The sequence below is a fragment of the Abramis brama genome, assembly GCF_963993115.1.
Source record: "Abramis brama genome assembly, chromosome: 1".
In the NCBI taxonomy this organism is placed as follows: Eukaryota; Metazoa; Chordata; class Actinopteri; order Cypriniformes; family Leuciscidae; genus Abramis; species Abramis brama.
Window position 1 is genome coordinate 2,583,001 of NC_139963.1, and position 18,366 is coordinate 2,601,366.

Consider the following 18,366-nt stretch of genomic DNA (forward strand, 5'->3'; position numbering starts at 1 on the left):
TTTACCAAAGTCGTGGAGGTGGCCCATACGCTGTTAAGGGAAGTGGGCATCCGTTTTCTTAATTATCTTGATGACTGGCTCATTCTAGCTCACTCACAAGATCTGTTGAGCGATCACAGGGACCTAGTGCTCAGGGACCTCAGCCATCTGGGGCTTCAGGTTAACTAGGAAAAGAGCAAGCTTTCCCCTGTGCAGTGGATACCTTTTCTCGGTATGGAGTTGGACTCGGTCCATATGACGGCACGTCTCACGAACGAGTGCATGCAGTCAATGCTGAACTGCCTGAATTCGTTCAGAGGGAAAACAACAGTTCCACTGAAACAATTTCAGAGGCTCCTGGTGCATATGGCATCTGCAGCCACGGTAACGCAGCTCGGACTGATGAATATGAGACCTCTTCAGCTCTGGCTGCAAAGCCGAGTCTCGAGATAAGCATGGCGCCGTGGCACACTTAGTGTGACTATCACACTGATCGGTCACCGAACATTCAGCACTTGATCAGTCCTTGCTTTTCTATGCGCCTGAGTGCCCTTAGAGCAAGTGTCCAGGAACGTTGTTGTCACAACAGATGCCTCTGGAATGGACTAGGGAGCTGTAAGGAATGGGCACGCAGCCTTGGGTTCCTGGACAGGACTTTGACTGTAGTGGCATATCAATTGCCTGGAGTTGCTGGCAGTACTGCTCACCCTTACTGTTTCAGCCGTTGCTTCTGGGCAAGTACATGTTGTTCCGGACAGACAACACTGTGATGGTTGCGTATATATCAACCACCAAGGCAGTTTGCTCTCGCATCACTCACATGGTCCTGAGACCCCGGCTGGGATATATGCCCAAAGTTCCCACCACTCATTTCAGGACCAGGTGGTGAACTTGCAAGTGATGCACCCAGAGGACCTTGTGTTGCTGTGTCCTGTTCGTACCCTGCACATTTACGTAGACTGCATGTAGAGCTTTAGAAGCTCTGAGCAGCTCTTTTTTGGCCGCCTGGATAGTGGATGTTCTGATTTATTTAAGTGGTCATTTAATTTTGGTTTTATTTAATTGGTTAAGATGTATCATGTGACTTAGGTTAGAGGTCATGGTGGCCACTTCACAACAGCAGTGATGCAGCAGCAGATGTCTCTCTGATAAAATATATATTCTTCTGTTATTTCATGCCAAAGAGGCCATCGTCTGTAAGTTTGTTTATTTAATATCATATCAACAAATACTTTTTCTTCAACCCTCATCCTGTTTAACTATCTGTTGAGGTGCAACCTACTTGCATCAGGGACAGAATAGTGGATGCCATCACCTCAGCGTACCAGTCCCAAGGCATGCCATGCCCCTTCTGAGTGAGGGCTCACTCCACTAGGTGTTGCCACCTCCTACGCTTTAGTGGACATCTGCAGGGCTGCGGGTTGGGGGACACCTCATCTCTGGGTTGAGCCGGTTTCTTCCCGTGTGTTGGGTACAATTAGGTAAATGGTGGGAAGACTGGCTCTGTGTCTCGCTTGCAATACCATTCCTCTCATGGAGAGGATACAAGCTCCTTTTTATTTCCATTGGCAGTTCTTGCCCTGCCCTCTCTCTATGCCTGTAGTAGTTTCATCCCTTTTAAGGAAGTACCTACCGCAGAGATTCTTCCTTATGTAGCACTGCCCCATTGGACAGTCCATATGCATATCTTCCACATGCTACCTCCCTACTGGCAGGATGTGGTCTCCGTAGCATTCTTCTCCATTGGAATAGGTACGCTCCCCAGTGTTAACATTTAGCATGGCTGTAAAAAAGAATAGTTAAGGGAAAACAGCCAGAAGCACTTTTTTCTTCCAAAAAAAGAATATTTTAAGTGGAAAAGAGCTACGTCCCTGTGTTAAATCCTGTCCATTCGATTCTGACCAGACGATTCTGAAGGCTTATTCGGCTTGCATGGGGCACTTGGAAGATTACAGTTGTTAATTAGCACTCTACAGCTTCCAGACATCTGCATCGCTAACTCTCATTACACAGTTCATTGGTTGTAGCGCTTTCTATAGGGACCCCTAATGTCAGTATCGGCATAACGTCGAATGTGACTAACAGAAAGGGAACATCTCGGTTACTATTGTAATCCTCATTCCCTTATGCAGGGAGCAGAGACATTGTGCCACGCCTCTGCCACAATATTGAACTACCCCGCTGAATGGCCATGTCACCATCTCAGCTCCTCAGCATAAACGTGAATGAGCGAGGCACGCCTGCCAGCTTATATACCCGTATGTCCGCGGGATTGGCTTGGCATGCAAATCTCACTAGCCAATTCTCATTGGCCATTTTTTTCTACTACTCAGAGGTGATTTTTTTAGCTCCCAAGTGAGACCCCTAATGTCAGTATTGACATCTCCGTTCCCTCCATCAGGGAAAGATGGTAACAATAGTAACAAGAGAAGTTCGTTGAATTCTGAGTATTGAATACTTAAAAGTTTAATGTAAAAGATTTTGCTACTAAATTAGTTAAACAAATCTGTTTGAGTTATGATGCCGAACCACAGTATCTTAAGTGATATTAAGTTATAACCTAATTGCTTTATTAATGGCAGCATTAAGGTTTACAGTGTAATTTACCCAAAAATAAAAACTTACTGTCATGTTGTTACAAACAATCTTACATGGAACAGAAAAGGCGATGTTAACAGAATGCATATGGTGCTCTTTACTGTTCAATAAATTTATTAAAAAGTTAACGCAACATTAGATTGCATTAATGTATTATATTTATATAATATATATATATTGCATATAAATAATGCATTTAGACCAATACCGAAACAAATTCAGCTATAGCAGAGAGAGAGTGCTCTCTGTGGTCACTTTCTAAAATTAATTCCTTTTTTTTTCATGCTTCTAAATAGACCACTGGAAATTTTCAGGTGTGACACTCATATTTAAATTCAGGATTTAATCTAGATTGTGATGATTGATGGTGATAGTCTGATGTCTGAATAGTCTTAGAGTGTAAATGCAGACTAACAGACCTTAATACACACTTGTTCTATTATGTGTTCCTTGATTGAAAAGCAGCATTTACTTATATATGTATTTGATTATTTATTAGCATTAATACATTATTATCAACATTAATAATTCTTCAATTGTTCCAGTAGTTTTTGGTATGGTGCAGAATGCAGAAATTAAAAAATAATTAATAAATGTATATCCCAATCCCTGATATTCACGTGTTTTTGTTTTCTATAGCAATGTGCTGGTCTTGAAGATTGTATCAGAAGCACAGACGTCTTCGTCAATGATGAAATGCGAGGGTTTGCTGAAGCGCTGGTGAATAATCGACTGCAGGCTCTGCGTGTTGAAGCGCAGACGTCAGGCAGAGAGTTTGTGCTGGTGGAGGTCACAGTTCACATGGCTGCAGTCCTGCTGTGTGGAAATCTGCCTTTACTGCAGCCACTGCAGCGGCTGGCACTGTCCCCGAACAACATGACGGTACGAACACTTCACACTTCACATGGTGACTAGAATGAGTTTGAGTGTAATATTTTTGTGTAATATTTTTGAGTGTAATATTAATACATCAGAACCACAATTGTAAACGTTCAATCCTCAATCGCACCTTATAATTCAGCCTCAATTTTCCCCCCGCAAGAACAATTACAGTGCTTTACAACTATAGAACAAAAAGAGTTAAATAAACTTATCACTTCATCTAAAACAACAACATGTTTATTAGATCCTATACCAACTAAACTACTGAAGGAAGTGTTACCTGTAGTGGAAGAGCCTCTCCTCAATATTATTAACTCGTCTTTATCTTTAGGTCATGTTCCAAGAACATTTAAACTGGCAGTTATAAAACCTCTCATTAAGAAACCACAATTAGACCCGCATAATCTAGCAAATTATAGACCCATTTCAAATCTACCTTTTATGTCTAAAATACTAGAAAAAGTTGTGTCCACTCAACTGGGCTCTTTCTTGCAAGAAAATGATATCTATGAAAAGTTTCAGTCAGGATTCAGGCCGCATCATAGCACTGAAACTGCACTCGTTAAAATCACAAATGATTTACTCTTAGCTTCTGACCAAGGCTGCATCTCAATACTAGTTTTACTTGATCTAAGTGCTGCGTTCGATACTATAGATCATACAATACTCTTAGATCGACTACAAAATTATACTGGTGTTCAAGGAGAAGCATTAAGCTGGTTTAGATCATACTTATCAGACCGCTACCATTTTGTCTATTTAAATGGAGAAAAATCGATCATAATTCCAGTAAACTATGGAGTGCCGCAGGGATCTGTGTTGGGCCCTCTGTTATTCTCAATATATATGCTGCCACTTGGAAATATTATAAGGAAACATGGAATTAGTTTCCATTGTTATGCTGATGACACTCAAATATATATTTCATCACGGCCGGATGAAAACGCTAAATTATCCAAATTGACAGAGTGTGTTAAAGATATAAAAGATTGGATGACGCGTAATTTTCTTTTATTAAATCCAGACAAGACAGAGGTAATACTTATCGGTTCAAAAAACCGCCCACAGAACCTCTCACAATACAACTTTGACATCGTAGGATGTCCTGTTACTTTATCCTCTACAGTAAAAGACCTGGGTGTTATACTCGATTGTAACCTGTCTTTTGAAAATCATATTTCGTATGTTACAAAAACAGCCTTTTTCCACCTTAGAAACATTGCTAAGCTACGTAATATGCTATCAGTTTCTGATGCAGAAAAGTTAGTTCATGCATTCATGACCTCGAGACTAGATTACTGTAATGCTTTATTAGCCGGTTGTCCTGCATCCTCAATAAACAAGCTACAGTTAGTCCAAAATGCAGCCGCTAGAGTTCTTACTAGATCAAGAAAATATGATCATATAACACCGATTTTATCATCACTACATTGGCTACCTATAAAGTTCTGTATTAATTATAAGGTATTGCTACTGACTTATAAAGCCCTAAACGGCTTAGCTCCAGTCTATTTAACGGATCTTCTATCACCCTATAATCCATCGCGCTCTTTAAGATCAATAAATTCGAGGCTTTTGGTCATACCTAGGATATCCAGATCAACCAAAGGAGGGAGAGCATTTTCACATTTGGCTCCAAAACTCTGGAATAGCCTTCCTGATACTGTTCGTTGCTCGGACTCACTCTCCCAGTTTAAAACTAGATTAAAGACGCATCTTTTCAGCCAGGCATTCATATAATATTGTTAATCTCACAGTTTCAAACTACAATCCGGCCTCTAGTTCATAAATGCCAGAGGAGAACTGGCCCCCGACTGAGCCTGGGTTCTCCCAAGGTTTTTTTTTCTCCATTAGGTCACCTGATGGAGTTTTAGGACACCATTAGGTCACTTGATGGAGTTTTTCGGTTCCTTGCCACTGTTGCCTTTGGCTTGCTCAGTTGGGGATATTTTGGGGATATTTAATTTTATTCTATCAATCAATAAATTCTACTAGAAACAAACTTTGTTGTATTATTTTATTTTAATACTGTGAAGCTGCTTTGATACAATCTGTATTGTGAAAAGCGCTATACAAATATACTTGATTTGATTTGATTTGATTTGATTTTTGTCGTGTTCTCCTTACAGGCTTCATTCATCCCAACTATGCCGGATGACATGTTGGCTGATGCACAGCTGGTCATGCAAGGCGTCCGGTGGTACTGTGAGTGGATTCTGTGTCATGCTAAATTTAATACCTGTCAAAATTCTAAACAACCTGGTAACTCAGTGATTAATGCCTGATCAGAAAGGCCACATTAAATCATGAAACAATGAACAGAACTTCATTATCAGATTTGTGATAATATAGGATAATATATTCTAAATGGTTTTCCTGGGTATTACAAAAAAAGCTTAATTTTCTGTTATATTGAGTTTCTTTCTGTTTGAAAAATTAAGGCAAAAAGGAAAGTCATTTCAGAGGCAGAGCAAGTTATTTTTATTTTGTTTTAATGAATAATTGTTCACAATAAGACAGTGCATGTGTTAATAATAATGAAGCAAAAGGGAAAACCTTTTTGAAACCTTTTTGATTTATGGATTTTTGTTTGGTAATATAACACAGATTAGTAGGATTTGTAGGATTATCTCTTTTGTATGAACTTGTAGGATTTCTAATCAGGCACCAAATTTATTTCAGCTGATAGAATTGCTTTGGGAATTTTGACAGGTCTTTGGCCTTGGCCAGGGGTTCTGTATTTGAAAATTTCTGCATTCTGATTTTTTTTGTTTAAATTGGTTCCTTTTCTCTTCTTTTGTTTTTAACAGTGTGTCCTAATGGTCATCCATGCATTGTTGGTGAGGTAGGGTAATTTCATTTCTATGATTTGGCTTAACATTACATCATTACCTGCATAGATCAAAAGTCACAGAATGTAATGTAAAAGGCATTAATGTAATTTAATATGATCAAATTGTTATTATTTTTGTCTTAAAATGAAACATTTATTCTCTTCATACATCTGTCTAGTGTGGTCGACCCACAGAGATTGGCCACTGTCTAGAGTGTAATGCAGTAGTAGGAGGCACAAACCACCTCCCTGTTGAGGGCTTCCAGCTCGTAGATGAACTGTAAGTTACTCCTGCAGTGAATGCTTGTTGTTCCTCTTGTATTTTGTCTAGTTTGGTAAATGTAGTTCATTACCTTGCTCTCTAGAATAATTTATTCTGTTATAATAAATTATAAATCAATTGCTGCTTTCTTCAGTTAAATATTTTAGTAGTAAAACCTTTTAACTGTACACTTTGCCACCGTCACAGCCAGCCAATACACAACCACTGAAAAGTTTGAGCACACTTGACAAAATTTGTTTCTCATGTTCAGGGTTAAATTGAGATTTGTTATGTGTGTGAACAACAAACTGAACAAACTGTCATATTATTTAAGACAATATGTTAAAAAATACATAAATGGAATAATTATTGTGCTGCATGTGCTTATAAGCTGGTGTCATGTTACATTAGAATGTGCTGTCTGTAAGTTCCCTTTCAAGGGAACTCCCGTTGCGTCGAGAATGACGCTATGGGGAACGCTTTGCGTGATGACGTCTTGAAGCACATGTAAAATCAGTCCAATGGTGTGGCGGAACGTCAGAGGCGGGTGACGTCACGTACCAGGAAACTATAAAAGCCGGCCCGAAACAGAAAACGAAAGCTTTCTGAGTCTTCAGTTGCGCTCTGTGTTGAAATCTGTCCTTGTTATTTGGTGTTGTCTGTCTATATATATATATATATTTATTCAGATATGGCGAGCAAGCAGCAGTATCGAGTGTGTGTTCATCCCTGCCCGCGTTATTTAACGGGAGGTGACACACACACTCTTTGTGTTGTTTGTTTGGGAGAGGAGCATGCCCAGTCAGCACTCGAGGGTGGTGACTGTGTGCATTGCTGTGCGCTTCCATTGCGTACGCTCCGATCCCGTTTGGCTCGGTTCAATCCCGACCACGTTCCCCAGGGCTCGGGTCCCGCCGCGGCTGAGGCTCGGCGGCGATCTCAGACCTGGGGTTCGCAAATGGATCTGTCAGTGGATGTTGAGACGGGCTCTGCCTTATCTCAGCCTCTTACTGACAGATCCAGTGCCTCTCATCAGGGTGTGGAAGCACGCGCTGTGGTTTCTTCCCCCCCGGTGGAGGCACCAGTACTGCAACTATCCAGCTCTGAGGAGTTGGATGTTGTAAGTATTGAAGCTGAGTCTGAGGATTCGCCACCTCAGTCTCACGCGTTTGAGGAACTGCTCGATGTGATCACTAGAGCGGTTGACAGACTTTCCATTGAGTGGCCAGAGGATAGGCAGGACGTTCGTTCTAAAAGCAAACTTGACGAACGCTTCCTGCCATCTCGTGCGCAGCCCCAGCGCAGGAGTCTTCCGTTTTTCCCCGATCTCCACACCGAGGTGTCGAGATCGTGGGGGAAACCAGTGTCATATAGAGTTTTTACACCACACACGTCCCACTACTCTTCAATTCATAAATATAAAGAGCATGGTTATGGGGAGATGCCGAAGGTGGAAGAGACGCTCGCGAGCTATCTCTCTCCAGCAACGGCATCTTCCCTGAAGACTCCTACACTTCCATCTAAACCAGTAAAAATGACATCTTCCCTGGTTCATAAATCATATGCAGCCGCTGGTCAGGCAGCAGCGTGTCTGCATACGATGTCCATTATGCAAGCCTATCAGGCTGAATTGTTGGGTGATTTAGAGGAGGGCGGGGGAATTGGTCCTGATACTGTGGCAGAACTACGCAGGGCTACAGATTTGTCTCTCAGGGCCACCAAGGAGACCGCTAAATCAATCGGGCGGTCTATGGCAGCCCTGGTGGCCACTGAGAGGCATCTGTGGCTCAATCTGAGCGATATTAAGGATAGAGAAAAGCATGTTCTGTTAGATGCTCCGGTCTCCACTGTTGGTTTGTTTGGCGATGCAGTCAGCAGTGCGGTTGCAAAATCTCAAGAAGCTTCTAAGCAAGCAGCAGCTCTTCAAAAACTTCTTCCCCGCCGTTCTTTTTATGAGGCTGCTGAGCGGGAGCAGCCTCACTCCTCTAAAAAAAGCGCTGAACATCGTGCCACTCAAAAACAGAGTGTGTCCTCCCGTGCTCCCCCACAAAAGTCACGGGGACACGGAGGGCGCGCTCAAACCCAGCAGTCTTTGAGGGGTAAGACGGATCTGCGGACCGTCATTACCGCCAAGAAGGCTGCTGGGAAAAAGTCCTGATGTCCGAGGGCTCAGGACAAATGAGGGTAGTCCCCCCCGAAGCAGAGCGGTTAACACCTCTTTTTACGGTGCCCGTCTCTCTTCGGTACCCTCAGGGGACCGTTCTGCCAACCCTGCCACCTCAGGTGTTACAGGGCGCAGCGGTCTCCGGCGAGCACATATCTCAAGGACCACCCGGAAACGTAGTGGCCTCGGGATGCCCGCCCCCTCCGAGGAGGGTGTTAGAGCAGTCTGTTCGGTCGTTCCCTGCCGGTGCGCCGTTACAGGGCGACGAATTGACTACTCAACAACAACGAAATCCAGAAACCAGTCTCGAGAGGCTGGTACCTCTAGTAGAATCTTTGACAGCGTGGAAGCTACTGTCGAATGTTTCTCGTTGGGTCCTGCAGACCGTGGAAAAAGGGTATCAGATACAATTCAAAAAACGCCCACCTCGGTTTATGGGGGTCCTGCCCACAGTGGTGGGCCCCGAGCAGGTTCTGGTTATGGAACAGGAAGTAAACACTCTGTTAGAGAAAGGGGCCATAGAATGTGTACCCCCCCTCCAACAGGGAAACCGGGTTTTACAGCCGGTACTTCATAGTTCCGAAGAAGGACGGGGGATTGCGTCCCATTTTAGATCTTCGAGTTCTGAACGAGTCAGTCATGCAACTCAAGTTCAAAATGTTAACATTGAGACAGATCGTGCCACAGATCAGGTCCGAGGACTGGTTTGTCACGATAGACCTCAAGGACGCATATTTCCATATTTCCATCCGTCCGTGTCATTGGAAGTTCCTGAGGTTTGCTTTCGGGGGCAAAGCATACCAATATCGTGTTCTTCCATTCGGCCTAGCTTTATCACCCCGCACTTTCACCAAATGCATGGATGCAGCTCTGGCGCCGCTGCGCCTCCAGGGTATTCGCATCATGAACTACATCGACGATTGGTTGATTTTAGCTCAGTCGCATCAGTTGGCGGTTCAACATCGAGATGTTGTTCTCGCCCACATGAAAGAGTTGGGGTTACGGCTGAACGCCAAGAAGAGTGTGCTTTCTCCACTCCAGAGGACCACTTTTTTAGGCGTGGTTTGGGACTCAGTGTCGATGCAGGCGCGCCTGTCACCGCCACGTATAGAGTCCATCCTTGCAGCTGTGAAAAGTGTAAAGCTAGGCCAGCTACTCACTGTCAAACAGTTCCAGAGACTGTTGGGTCTCATGGCAGCAGCTTCCAACGTGATACCTTTTGGACTGCTGCACATGAGGCCCCTGCAGTGGTGGCTCAGGACCAGGGGGTTTTCCCCGAGGGGCAACCCATTTCGCACAATCAAGGTCACGCGGCGATGCTTACGTGCCCTGGTTATGTGGAAGAAACCTTGGTTCCTGTCCCAGGCCCCAGTGTTGGGAGCTCCTTGTCGTCGCAAACTGCTAACGACGGATGCTTCCCTCACGGGTTGGGGAGCGATCCTGGAGGGTCGCTCATCTCAAGGTCTGTGGGAAGACCATCATCGTTCCTGGCATATCAATCGCCTAGAGATGTTAGCTGTCTTCCGGGCTCTGAGGAGCTTTATCACAGATCTCAGGGGACACCATGTGTTAGTACACACGGACAACACGTCGGTAGTCGCCTATATCAACCATCAAGGGGGTTTGCGCTCGCGCCCGTTATCCAACTTGGCACGCCATATCCTCTTGTGGCCCCAGGGGAAGTTACTGTCACTCAGGGCAGCTTACATCCCCAGGGTCCAGAATATAGGAGCAGACACTCTGTCGAGACAGGGGCCGAGGCCCGGGGAATGGAGGCTCCACCCCGAGGTGGTGGAGCTGATATGGAGGGAGTTTGGCCAAGCTCAAGTGGATCTGTTTGCGTCTCGAGAGACGTCTCACTGTCCACTTTGGTTCTCCCTCACGCATCCAGCTCCTCTGGGACTGGATGCTATGGTGCAGACGTGGCCGAGGCTACGTCTGTACGCTTTTCCCCCAGTTGCTCTGCTCCCGGGAGTTCTGGAGAGAGTTCGCAGGGACCGGGTTTGCCTGCTTCTTATAGCCCCGCGCTGGCCGGGCAGAGTATGGTTTCCCGATCTTGTGTCGCTCCTCGACGGGCCTCCTCTGGAGCTACCCGTCAGGAGGGACCTTCTGTCCCAGGCGGAGGGCTCGATATTTCACCTCCGCCCAGAACTGTGGAACCTGTGGGCTTGGCCTCTGAGGGGGCCCAGCTCATAGAGTCAGGTCTCTCAACTGAAGTTGTGGAGACCATTCTTCAGTCCAGAGCTCCCTCCACGAGGAAACTTTATGCCCTGAAGTGGAGAGTCTTCACTTCTTGGTGTAGTGACCGTCGGTTGGACCCAGTTAACTGCCCAATTGGTACAGTGCTGGAGTTCCTGCAAGACCGGTTCACGGCAGGTCTGACCCCGTCCACTTTAAAGGTTTATGTGGCGGCCATAGGTGCTTACCACATTCCTTTGGGTGGAATGTCTGTGGGGAAAGACCCTTTGATATCTCGTTTCCTTCGTGGCACTTGGAGGCTGAGGCCTGCAGTTCGCTCTAGGGTTCCGCCATGGGACCTGTCCATTGCATTACAAGGCTTGTCCCTGGCCCCCTTTGAGCCCATTGAGGAGGTTCCTGAGAAGTTTTTAACTCTGAAAGCTCTTTTTCTTCTTGCTATTTCTTCTCTCAAGAGAATAGGGGATCTTCAAGCATTGTCGGTTGCTCCGTCATGCTTAGAGTTTGCTCCGGGTATGGTTAAAGCGTTTCTTCATCCAAGACCGGGTTATATCCCCAAGGTCCCCACTAATGTGGGCAGACCTATTGTCCTGCAGGCCTTCTGTCCTCCTCCCTTTCAAAATGCTGACCAGGAGGCTAATAATTTGCTTTGCCCTGTGCGGGCGTTAGACGCGTATGTCCACAGAGCTGCCCTGTGGCGTAAAAGTGATCAATTATTTGTGTGCTTTGGGTCCCCTAACAAAGGAGGTCCAGTGTCTAAGCAAAGGATGAGCAAGTGGGTGGTCGAGGCTATCTCACTTGCTTATGAGGCGGCTGGGCAGCCTTCTCCTTTGGCTGTCCGGTCGCACTCGACGAGGAGTATGGCGGCCTCTAAGGCCCTTATTTCAGGAGTTTCTTTACAGGACGTCTGTGATGCGGCAGGCTGGTCCTCACCGCACACTTTCGTCAGGTTTTACTCTCTGGATCTAGACTCTGCTCCAGGGTCTCATGTTTTGTCTTCCTAGTGCTGCTCTCCAGATTACACACAGGACAGACATTCGTAGCTATGGAGGCGTTGGTATAGACGTTCCCCATAGCGTCATTCTCGACGCAACGGGAGTTCCCTTGAAAGGGAACGCCTCGGTTACGACTGTAACCTCGGTTCCCTGAAGAGGGAACGAGCGTTGCGTCGCCTTGCCATATCTCCTTCATGCCTGTCAGCTCGACTTCAGACTTTTACGAAGCTTTCGTTTTCTGTTTCGGGCCGGCTTTTATAGTTTCCTGGTACGTGACGTCACCCGCCTCTGACGTTCCGCCACACCATTGGACTGATTTTACATGTGCTTCAAGACGTCATCACGCAAAGCGTTCCCCATAGCGTCATTCTCGACGCAACGCTCGTTCCCTCTTCAGGGAACCGAGGTTACAGTCGTAACCGAGGCGTTTTTTTCATTCATAACACAACAGTATATAAGTGTTCCCCTCGAGGGAACTCGCACTGCGTCGTCGTCGTGACGACACTTTGGGGAATGCCCCCAGCGTAGCGCATCTGAAGCATGAATGAAATCTGTCCAATCCTGATTGGTGCTGCGTCATGATGTAGTAGATGACGGCATAACCGGAAGATACAAAGGGCACAAACACACGTTAGCTTTTTACTCTTCAGCTAAAGCGCTCTGTGTGAATTGTCTGTCCTATTTAGTGTTGTTTGTCCTTATATATCACAGTTACACAAGCAATAATGTCTAGAAGCGAGCAGTTCAGATAGTGTGTGCACCCGTGTCCACGCTATATTTCGGGCACGGACACACACCATCTGAGTGTGCAGCACGCTAGGGCGGCTCTCGAGGGAGCCGCCTGTAGCGAATGTGATAAGCTGCCGCTCAGAGTGTTGCGCTCGCGGCTAGCCGTGTTTGATGAAAGCGGCCAAGCTCGCGAGCCCCGCGGTTCTGGGCCCCGCCGTTGCCGAGGCAGCGCAGCGCCGCAGATCGTGGGGCTCACAGATGGATCTTTCAGCGGGACACGAGACTGCTTCAGAATCTTCCCGGTCCTCGTCTGAAGATTCGGATGCTCTTCAGACGAGGAGGTGGAACACTTCTTCCCGCGAGGTGGAACCGATGCTTCAGCTATCTGGCTCTGAGGAGTCAGATGCTTTAAGCATCAAGGCGGGTGATGTGGAGCTTAATCAACCTCTTCACACACCCGCTCAAGAGGAGCTGGTGGAGGTTTTGACCTGCACTGTGGCCAAATTAAGAACTGATTGGCCGCAAGAAGAACCAGAAATCCAGCCGCCCAGTAAGCTGGATGAAAGGTTCTATAAGCGCCGGTCTCAACCTCAACGCCGGAAGTCGTGGGAAAAACCATATTCAGCTAGGCTCTCCAACCCCCCAGTGCTTGATTTTTCTAATGTGCTGGGGGCGGCTGAGCGTGGCTATGGGAAATGCCTCGGGTGGAGGAAGCTCTCGCGAGCTATCTTTCTCCCGAGGCCGCATCGTCCCTTAAGGCCCCGGTACTGCCCACCAAGCCATGCCGCGATACATCTTCGCTGGTGGCCAGAGCTTATATGGCGGGTTGGGCGGGCTGGTAGCTGCCTGCACACTATGGCGGTGTTGTAGGCGTACCGGGTCGACCTCCTCAAGGAGCTTGATGAGGGCAGGGGTCCCTCTCTGAGCGATATCACGGAGCTGAGAAAAGCCACCGACTTGTCTCTCCGCATCACCAAGGAGACGGCCCGTGCCATTGGCCGCTCCATGGCTGGTATGGTGTGTGTGGAGAGACATCTCTGGTTAAATTTGTCGAGGATGAAGGAGAGAGAAAAAAAATTTCTTCTTGACTCCCCGATTTCTCCTTCTGGCCTCTACTGCGGCGCGGTTAGTTCCGTAGTCGAGAGGTTTCAGGAGGTCAGCAGTCGGTGGCATTCCATCAATACCTCCCTCGCCGCTCTGGCTCCTCGGGGAAGGCTGCCTCAAAAGGGCAGCTTCGGCCATCTGCACGTCCGCCCGCCGAAAATCGTTCTCGACTGCTCCCTGCCGGCCAGCCGCTTCAGGGGGTCGGGAACGAGTCTCGGGTAGCACCCGAGGCCAGCCTCGAGAGGTTGGTTCACTTAGTAGATTATCTCGGCGCATGGTCATGCCTTCCGAATATATCTGCGTGAGCACTGCATACTGTAGAGCTGGGTTACAGGCTGCAGTTCAGCTCCCCTCCCCCTAAGTTCAACGGGGTGGTCTGGACTGTGGTCGGCCCAGAGCAGGTTCGGGTTATGGAACAGGACGTTCAATCCCTGTTGGTCAAGGAGGCCATAGAACGTGTTCCTCTGCCAGACAGGGAGTCCGGGTTCTACAGCCGGTACTTCATAGTTCCCAAGAAGGATGAGGGGTTGCGTCCAATAATAGATCTCAGGCACTTGAATCGTTCTCTGAGGAGATTCAGGTTCAAGATGCTCACAATTACAGTCATCGTGAGTCAGATCCAGTTCGAGGACTGGTTCGTCACGATAGATCTGAAGGACGCATACTTCCATATATCCATCCTTCCATGTCACAGGAAGTTCCTGAGGTTCGCTTTCGGGGGCGAAGCGTACCAATTTCGGGTTCTTCCCTTTGGCCTAGCTCTCTCCCCTCGCACCTTCACCAAGTGCATGGATGCAGCGCTGGCTCCGCTGAGACTCCAGGACATCCGTGTACTCAATTATATCGACGACTGGCTAATATTGGCCAGGTCGCGCGAGATGGCAGTTCGGCATTGAGATGTTGTTCTGGCCCATATCAGGTGCTTGGGGCTGAGACTCAACACAAAGAAGAGTGTGTTGACGCCCTCCCAGAGGACTACGTTCCTTGGAGTTGTATGGGACTCCACGACGATGCAGGCACAAATGTCTCCTGCGCGCGTGGAGTCCATACGGGCGATGGTCTCCAGAGCGAAGCTAGGCCACAACCTCACTGTGAAGCAGTTTCAGAGACTGCTGCGGCTCATGGCAGCAGCGTCCAACGTCATACCTTTTGGTCTGCTACACATGAGACCCCTACAGTGGTGATTGAGAGCCAAGGGGTTTTCCCCGAGGGGAAATCCGTTCCGTATGATCAGGGTAACGCGCAGATGCCTTCGTTACCTTGTCATATGGAAGAAACCTTGGTTCCTGTCCCAGGTACCGGTGCTGGGAGCATCATGTTGCCGGAAAACCGCTTCAGCAGATGCCTCCCTCACTGGTTGGGGCGCGGTCATGGACGGCCGCTTTGCGAGAGGTCTGTGGGAGACCCGGCATTCTTCCTGGCACATCAACTGCATGGAAATGCTGGCGGTCTACAAAGCTCTGAGGAGCTTTTTCCCGGACCTCCGCGGCCACCATGTCCTGATATGCTCGGACAATACTTCTGTAGTTGCGTATCTGAATCATCAGGGGGGTCTGAGGTCGCGCCCTCTATGCAGACTGGCACACCAGATCCTTCTGTGGTCCCAGGGGAAACTGTCGTCTCTCAGAGAGATGTATGTCCCCGGGGAACAAAATCAGGGAGAAGACATCCTGTCGAGACAGGGGCTGAGGCCCGGGGAGTGGCGACTCCACCCCGAGGTGGTGGAAGCCATGTGCGTGAGATTTGGCCCAGTGGAAGTGGATCTGTTCGCGTCACAAGAGACGTCCCACTGTCCACTGTGGTTCTCTCTCAGGCATCCAGCTCCGCTGGGGCTGGACGCTATGATGCAGACGTGGCCGAGGCTGCGTCTGTACGCATTTCCCCCGATTGCTCTGCTCCTGGGAGTCTTGGAGCGGGTCCGCAGGAGGGGATCAGCCTATTTTAGTAGCACCGCGCTGGCCGACCCGGGTATGGTTCTCGGACATTGTAGCACTGCTGGACGGTCTCCTGAGGCAGGTCCCTCAATATTTCACCCCCAGCCAGAGCTGTGGAACCTCTGGGTCTGGCCCCTGAGGGGGCTTGGTACCTAGAGGCTGGCCTGTCAGCAGGTGTTGTCGAGACCCTACTCAGCTCCAGGGCTCCTTCTACCAGGAGACTGTACAGCCTGAAGTGGAATGTGTTTTCCACTTGGTGCAGAGAGCGTAAGGTGGACCCAGTTAACTGCCCAGTGGCTTCAGTGCTGGAGTTCCTCCAAGATCGTTTCTCCGCCGGTCTTACCCCGTCCACACTTAAGGTGTATGTGGCTGCCATTGCGGCTTTCCACTCGCCTGTAGGTGATGGGCCTTTGGGAAAGCACCATCTGGTTGTACGTTTCCTCCGTGGGGCTCGGAGGATGAGGCCTGCGGCTCATTCCAGAGTCCCAACTTGGGACCTGGCGGTGGTACTTGAAGGGTTGGCTGAGGCAAAGAACCTGACCTTCAAGGTGGTCTTTCTCCTTGCTATCACCTCTCTGAGGAGAGTGGGGGATCTCCAGGCCTTGGCTTTAACGCCAACTTGCCTGGAGTTTGCCCCTGGCGGAGTTAAGGCCATCTTACATCCTAGACTAGGCTATGTGCCCAAGGTGCCGTCTAGTGTGGCACGGTCAGTGGTTCTTCAGGCCTTCTATCCTCCACCTCACGTGACGGCGGAAGAGGGGAGACTTCACCTGCTCTGCCCAGTCAGAGCCCTGAGAGTGTACTTGGAGAAGTCTTCTCAGTGGAGGAAGTCAGACCAGTTGGTGTGCTTTGGTTCACCCAAGAAAGGGCTGCCTGCATCTAAACAGACAATCAGCAATTGGATTGTCCAGGCTATAGCCACGGCTTATCAGGTGCACAATTTGCCTTCACCTATGGCCATGAGGGCACATTCCACCAGGGGCATGGCCTCCTTGGTGGCCCTCCTTTCTGGTGTCTCGCTTCAGGAGATCTGCGAGGCGGCCGGGTGGGCCACTCTGCACACCTTCATACGCTTCTACAGTCTGCAACTCCCTGTGACGCCTGGCGCCAGAGTGCTCGCGTCCTAAGAGTGAAAATATTAGGCTTAAAACAGGGGTCTCAAACTGCCGGCCCGCGGGGGCATTTACGGCCCCCCCTCCCTCCTGATTTTGGTCCTAGGAGTTTATTTGTTTGGCTGCTAAAGAAATTAAAAATATGTCTCTTTCTAAACCGAAAAGGAAAGTGGATGATGAACACAGACAGTTTCAAGAAAGATGGATATTGCAGTATTTTTTTGTGGAGTTTAATGTAAATGCTACCTGTCTGATATGCGAAGAAAAAGTTGCAGTCCTAAAGGAGTATAATCTCAAGCGTCATTACACAACTAAACATGGAGAACAGTATGAGAAGTACCAGGCAGACGAGAGAGAAAGGATTAGCGAGTTGTCGAGTGACATTTATGATCAATTGCGCGGCAAAGCTAGAGTTTTCACTGCGTACTCTTTGGCGCTCTACGAAAGCACAGACAAAACAGACATTGCGCAGCTAGCTATTTTCATCAGGGGTATTAATGAACAATTTGAAGTGACGGAGGAGTTGTTAAGTTTGTGTCCAATGCATGGCCGTACTACAGCCAACGATATATTTCAGCAGCTGTGCGACGCGATTGAGTGCGCTGGTTTGCCGTGGAACAGACTGGTGGGCATTACCACTGATGGCGCCCCATCTATGACAGGCAAAAAAAACCGGACTGGTAGCGCTGGTACAAAGAAAGTTAGAAGAGGAAAATGCAGATCCAGCAGTTGTTCTGCACTGCATTATACACCAACAGGCTCTGTGCAGCAAATGCCTGAAATATGAACATGTCATGTCTGTTGTCCTGAAATGTGTCAATTACATCAGGTCGAGAAGTTTACAGCACCGCCAGTTTCGGGCCTTTTTAGAAGAAATTGAGTCAACATATGGCGATGTACTTTACTTTACTGAGGTGCGCTGGCTCAGCAGGGGGAATGTCCTGAAGAGATTTTTTGACTTAAGAGCAGAGGTGAAGAGATTCATGGAAGATGGCAGAATGGATGTTCCTGAATTTGATGATCCTAAATGGGTCATTGACCTTGCATTCTTAGTGGACATAACACAGGAGCTGAACATCCTTAACTTGCAGCTCCAGGGTCCTGGGCAGCTCATCACAGCAGCATATGAAAGTGTGAAAGCTTTCTCCACAAAGCTGAGATTGTGGAAAACTCAGCTTTCTGCAAAAAAACTCAGTCATTTCACTACATGCGGATCTCTTGTGGAGGAGGGCACAGCATTCAGTGGTGATGAATATGCTTCTGCTATTGACAACCTACTGGAGGAATTTGGAGACATGGAGAGTGTCCCAAGTGTGTTGCAAATGGAGCTTATTGACTTGCAGTGCAACAGTGAGCTAAAAAAATAAATTCAGAGAGGCACAGGGAAAAGCAGACAAGACTGGACAGTTTTTGAGAGAGTAACCTCCATGCTACCCAGAGCTGTCCAAAGTGTTCAGTCGGGTAATGTGCCTTTTTGGAAGCACATACCTGTGTGAGAAATTGTTCTCAACTATGAACTTCAATAAATGCAAGTACAGGTCCAGGCTTAGTGATGCCCATCTTGAAGCTGTACTCAGG

General features: G+C 47.8%; 1 protein-coding gene across 1 annotated transcript in view; it reads left to right on the forward strand.

Moving 5' to 3' along the window:
* Positions 1-18,366, forward strand: part of LOC311080818 (E3 ubiquitin-protein ligase rnf213-alpha-like) — a gene marked incomplete at its 5' end in the record, with an annotated part of 139,669 nt that overhangs the window by 104,963 nt on the left and 16,340 nt on the right. The window contains 4 exons of the mRNA XM_084110972.1: positions 3,217-3,459; positions 5,589-5,664; positions 6,270-6,304; positions 6,472-6,572. Of these exons, the coding sequence (XP_083967098.1) occupies positions 3,217-3,459; positions 5,589-5,664; positions 6,270-6,304; positions 6,472-6,572 (455 nt within the window). The remainder of the gene's footprint in view (positions 1-3,216; positions 3,460-5,588; positions 5,665-6,269; positions 6,305-6,471; positions 6,573-18,366) is intronic.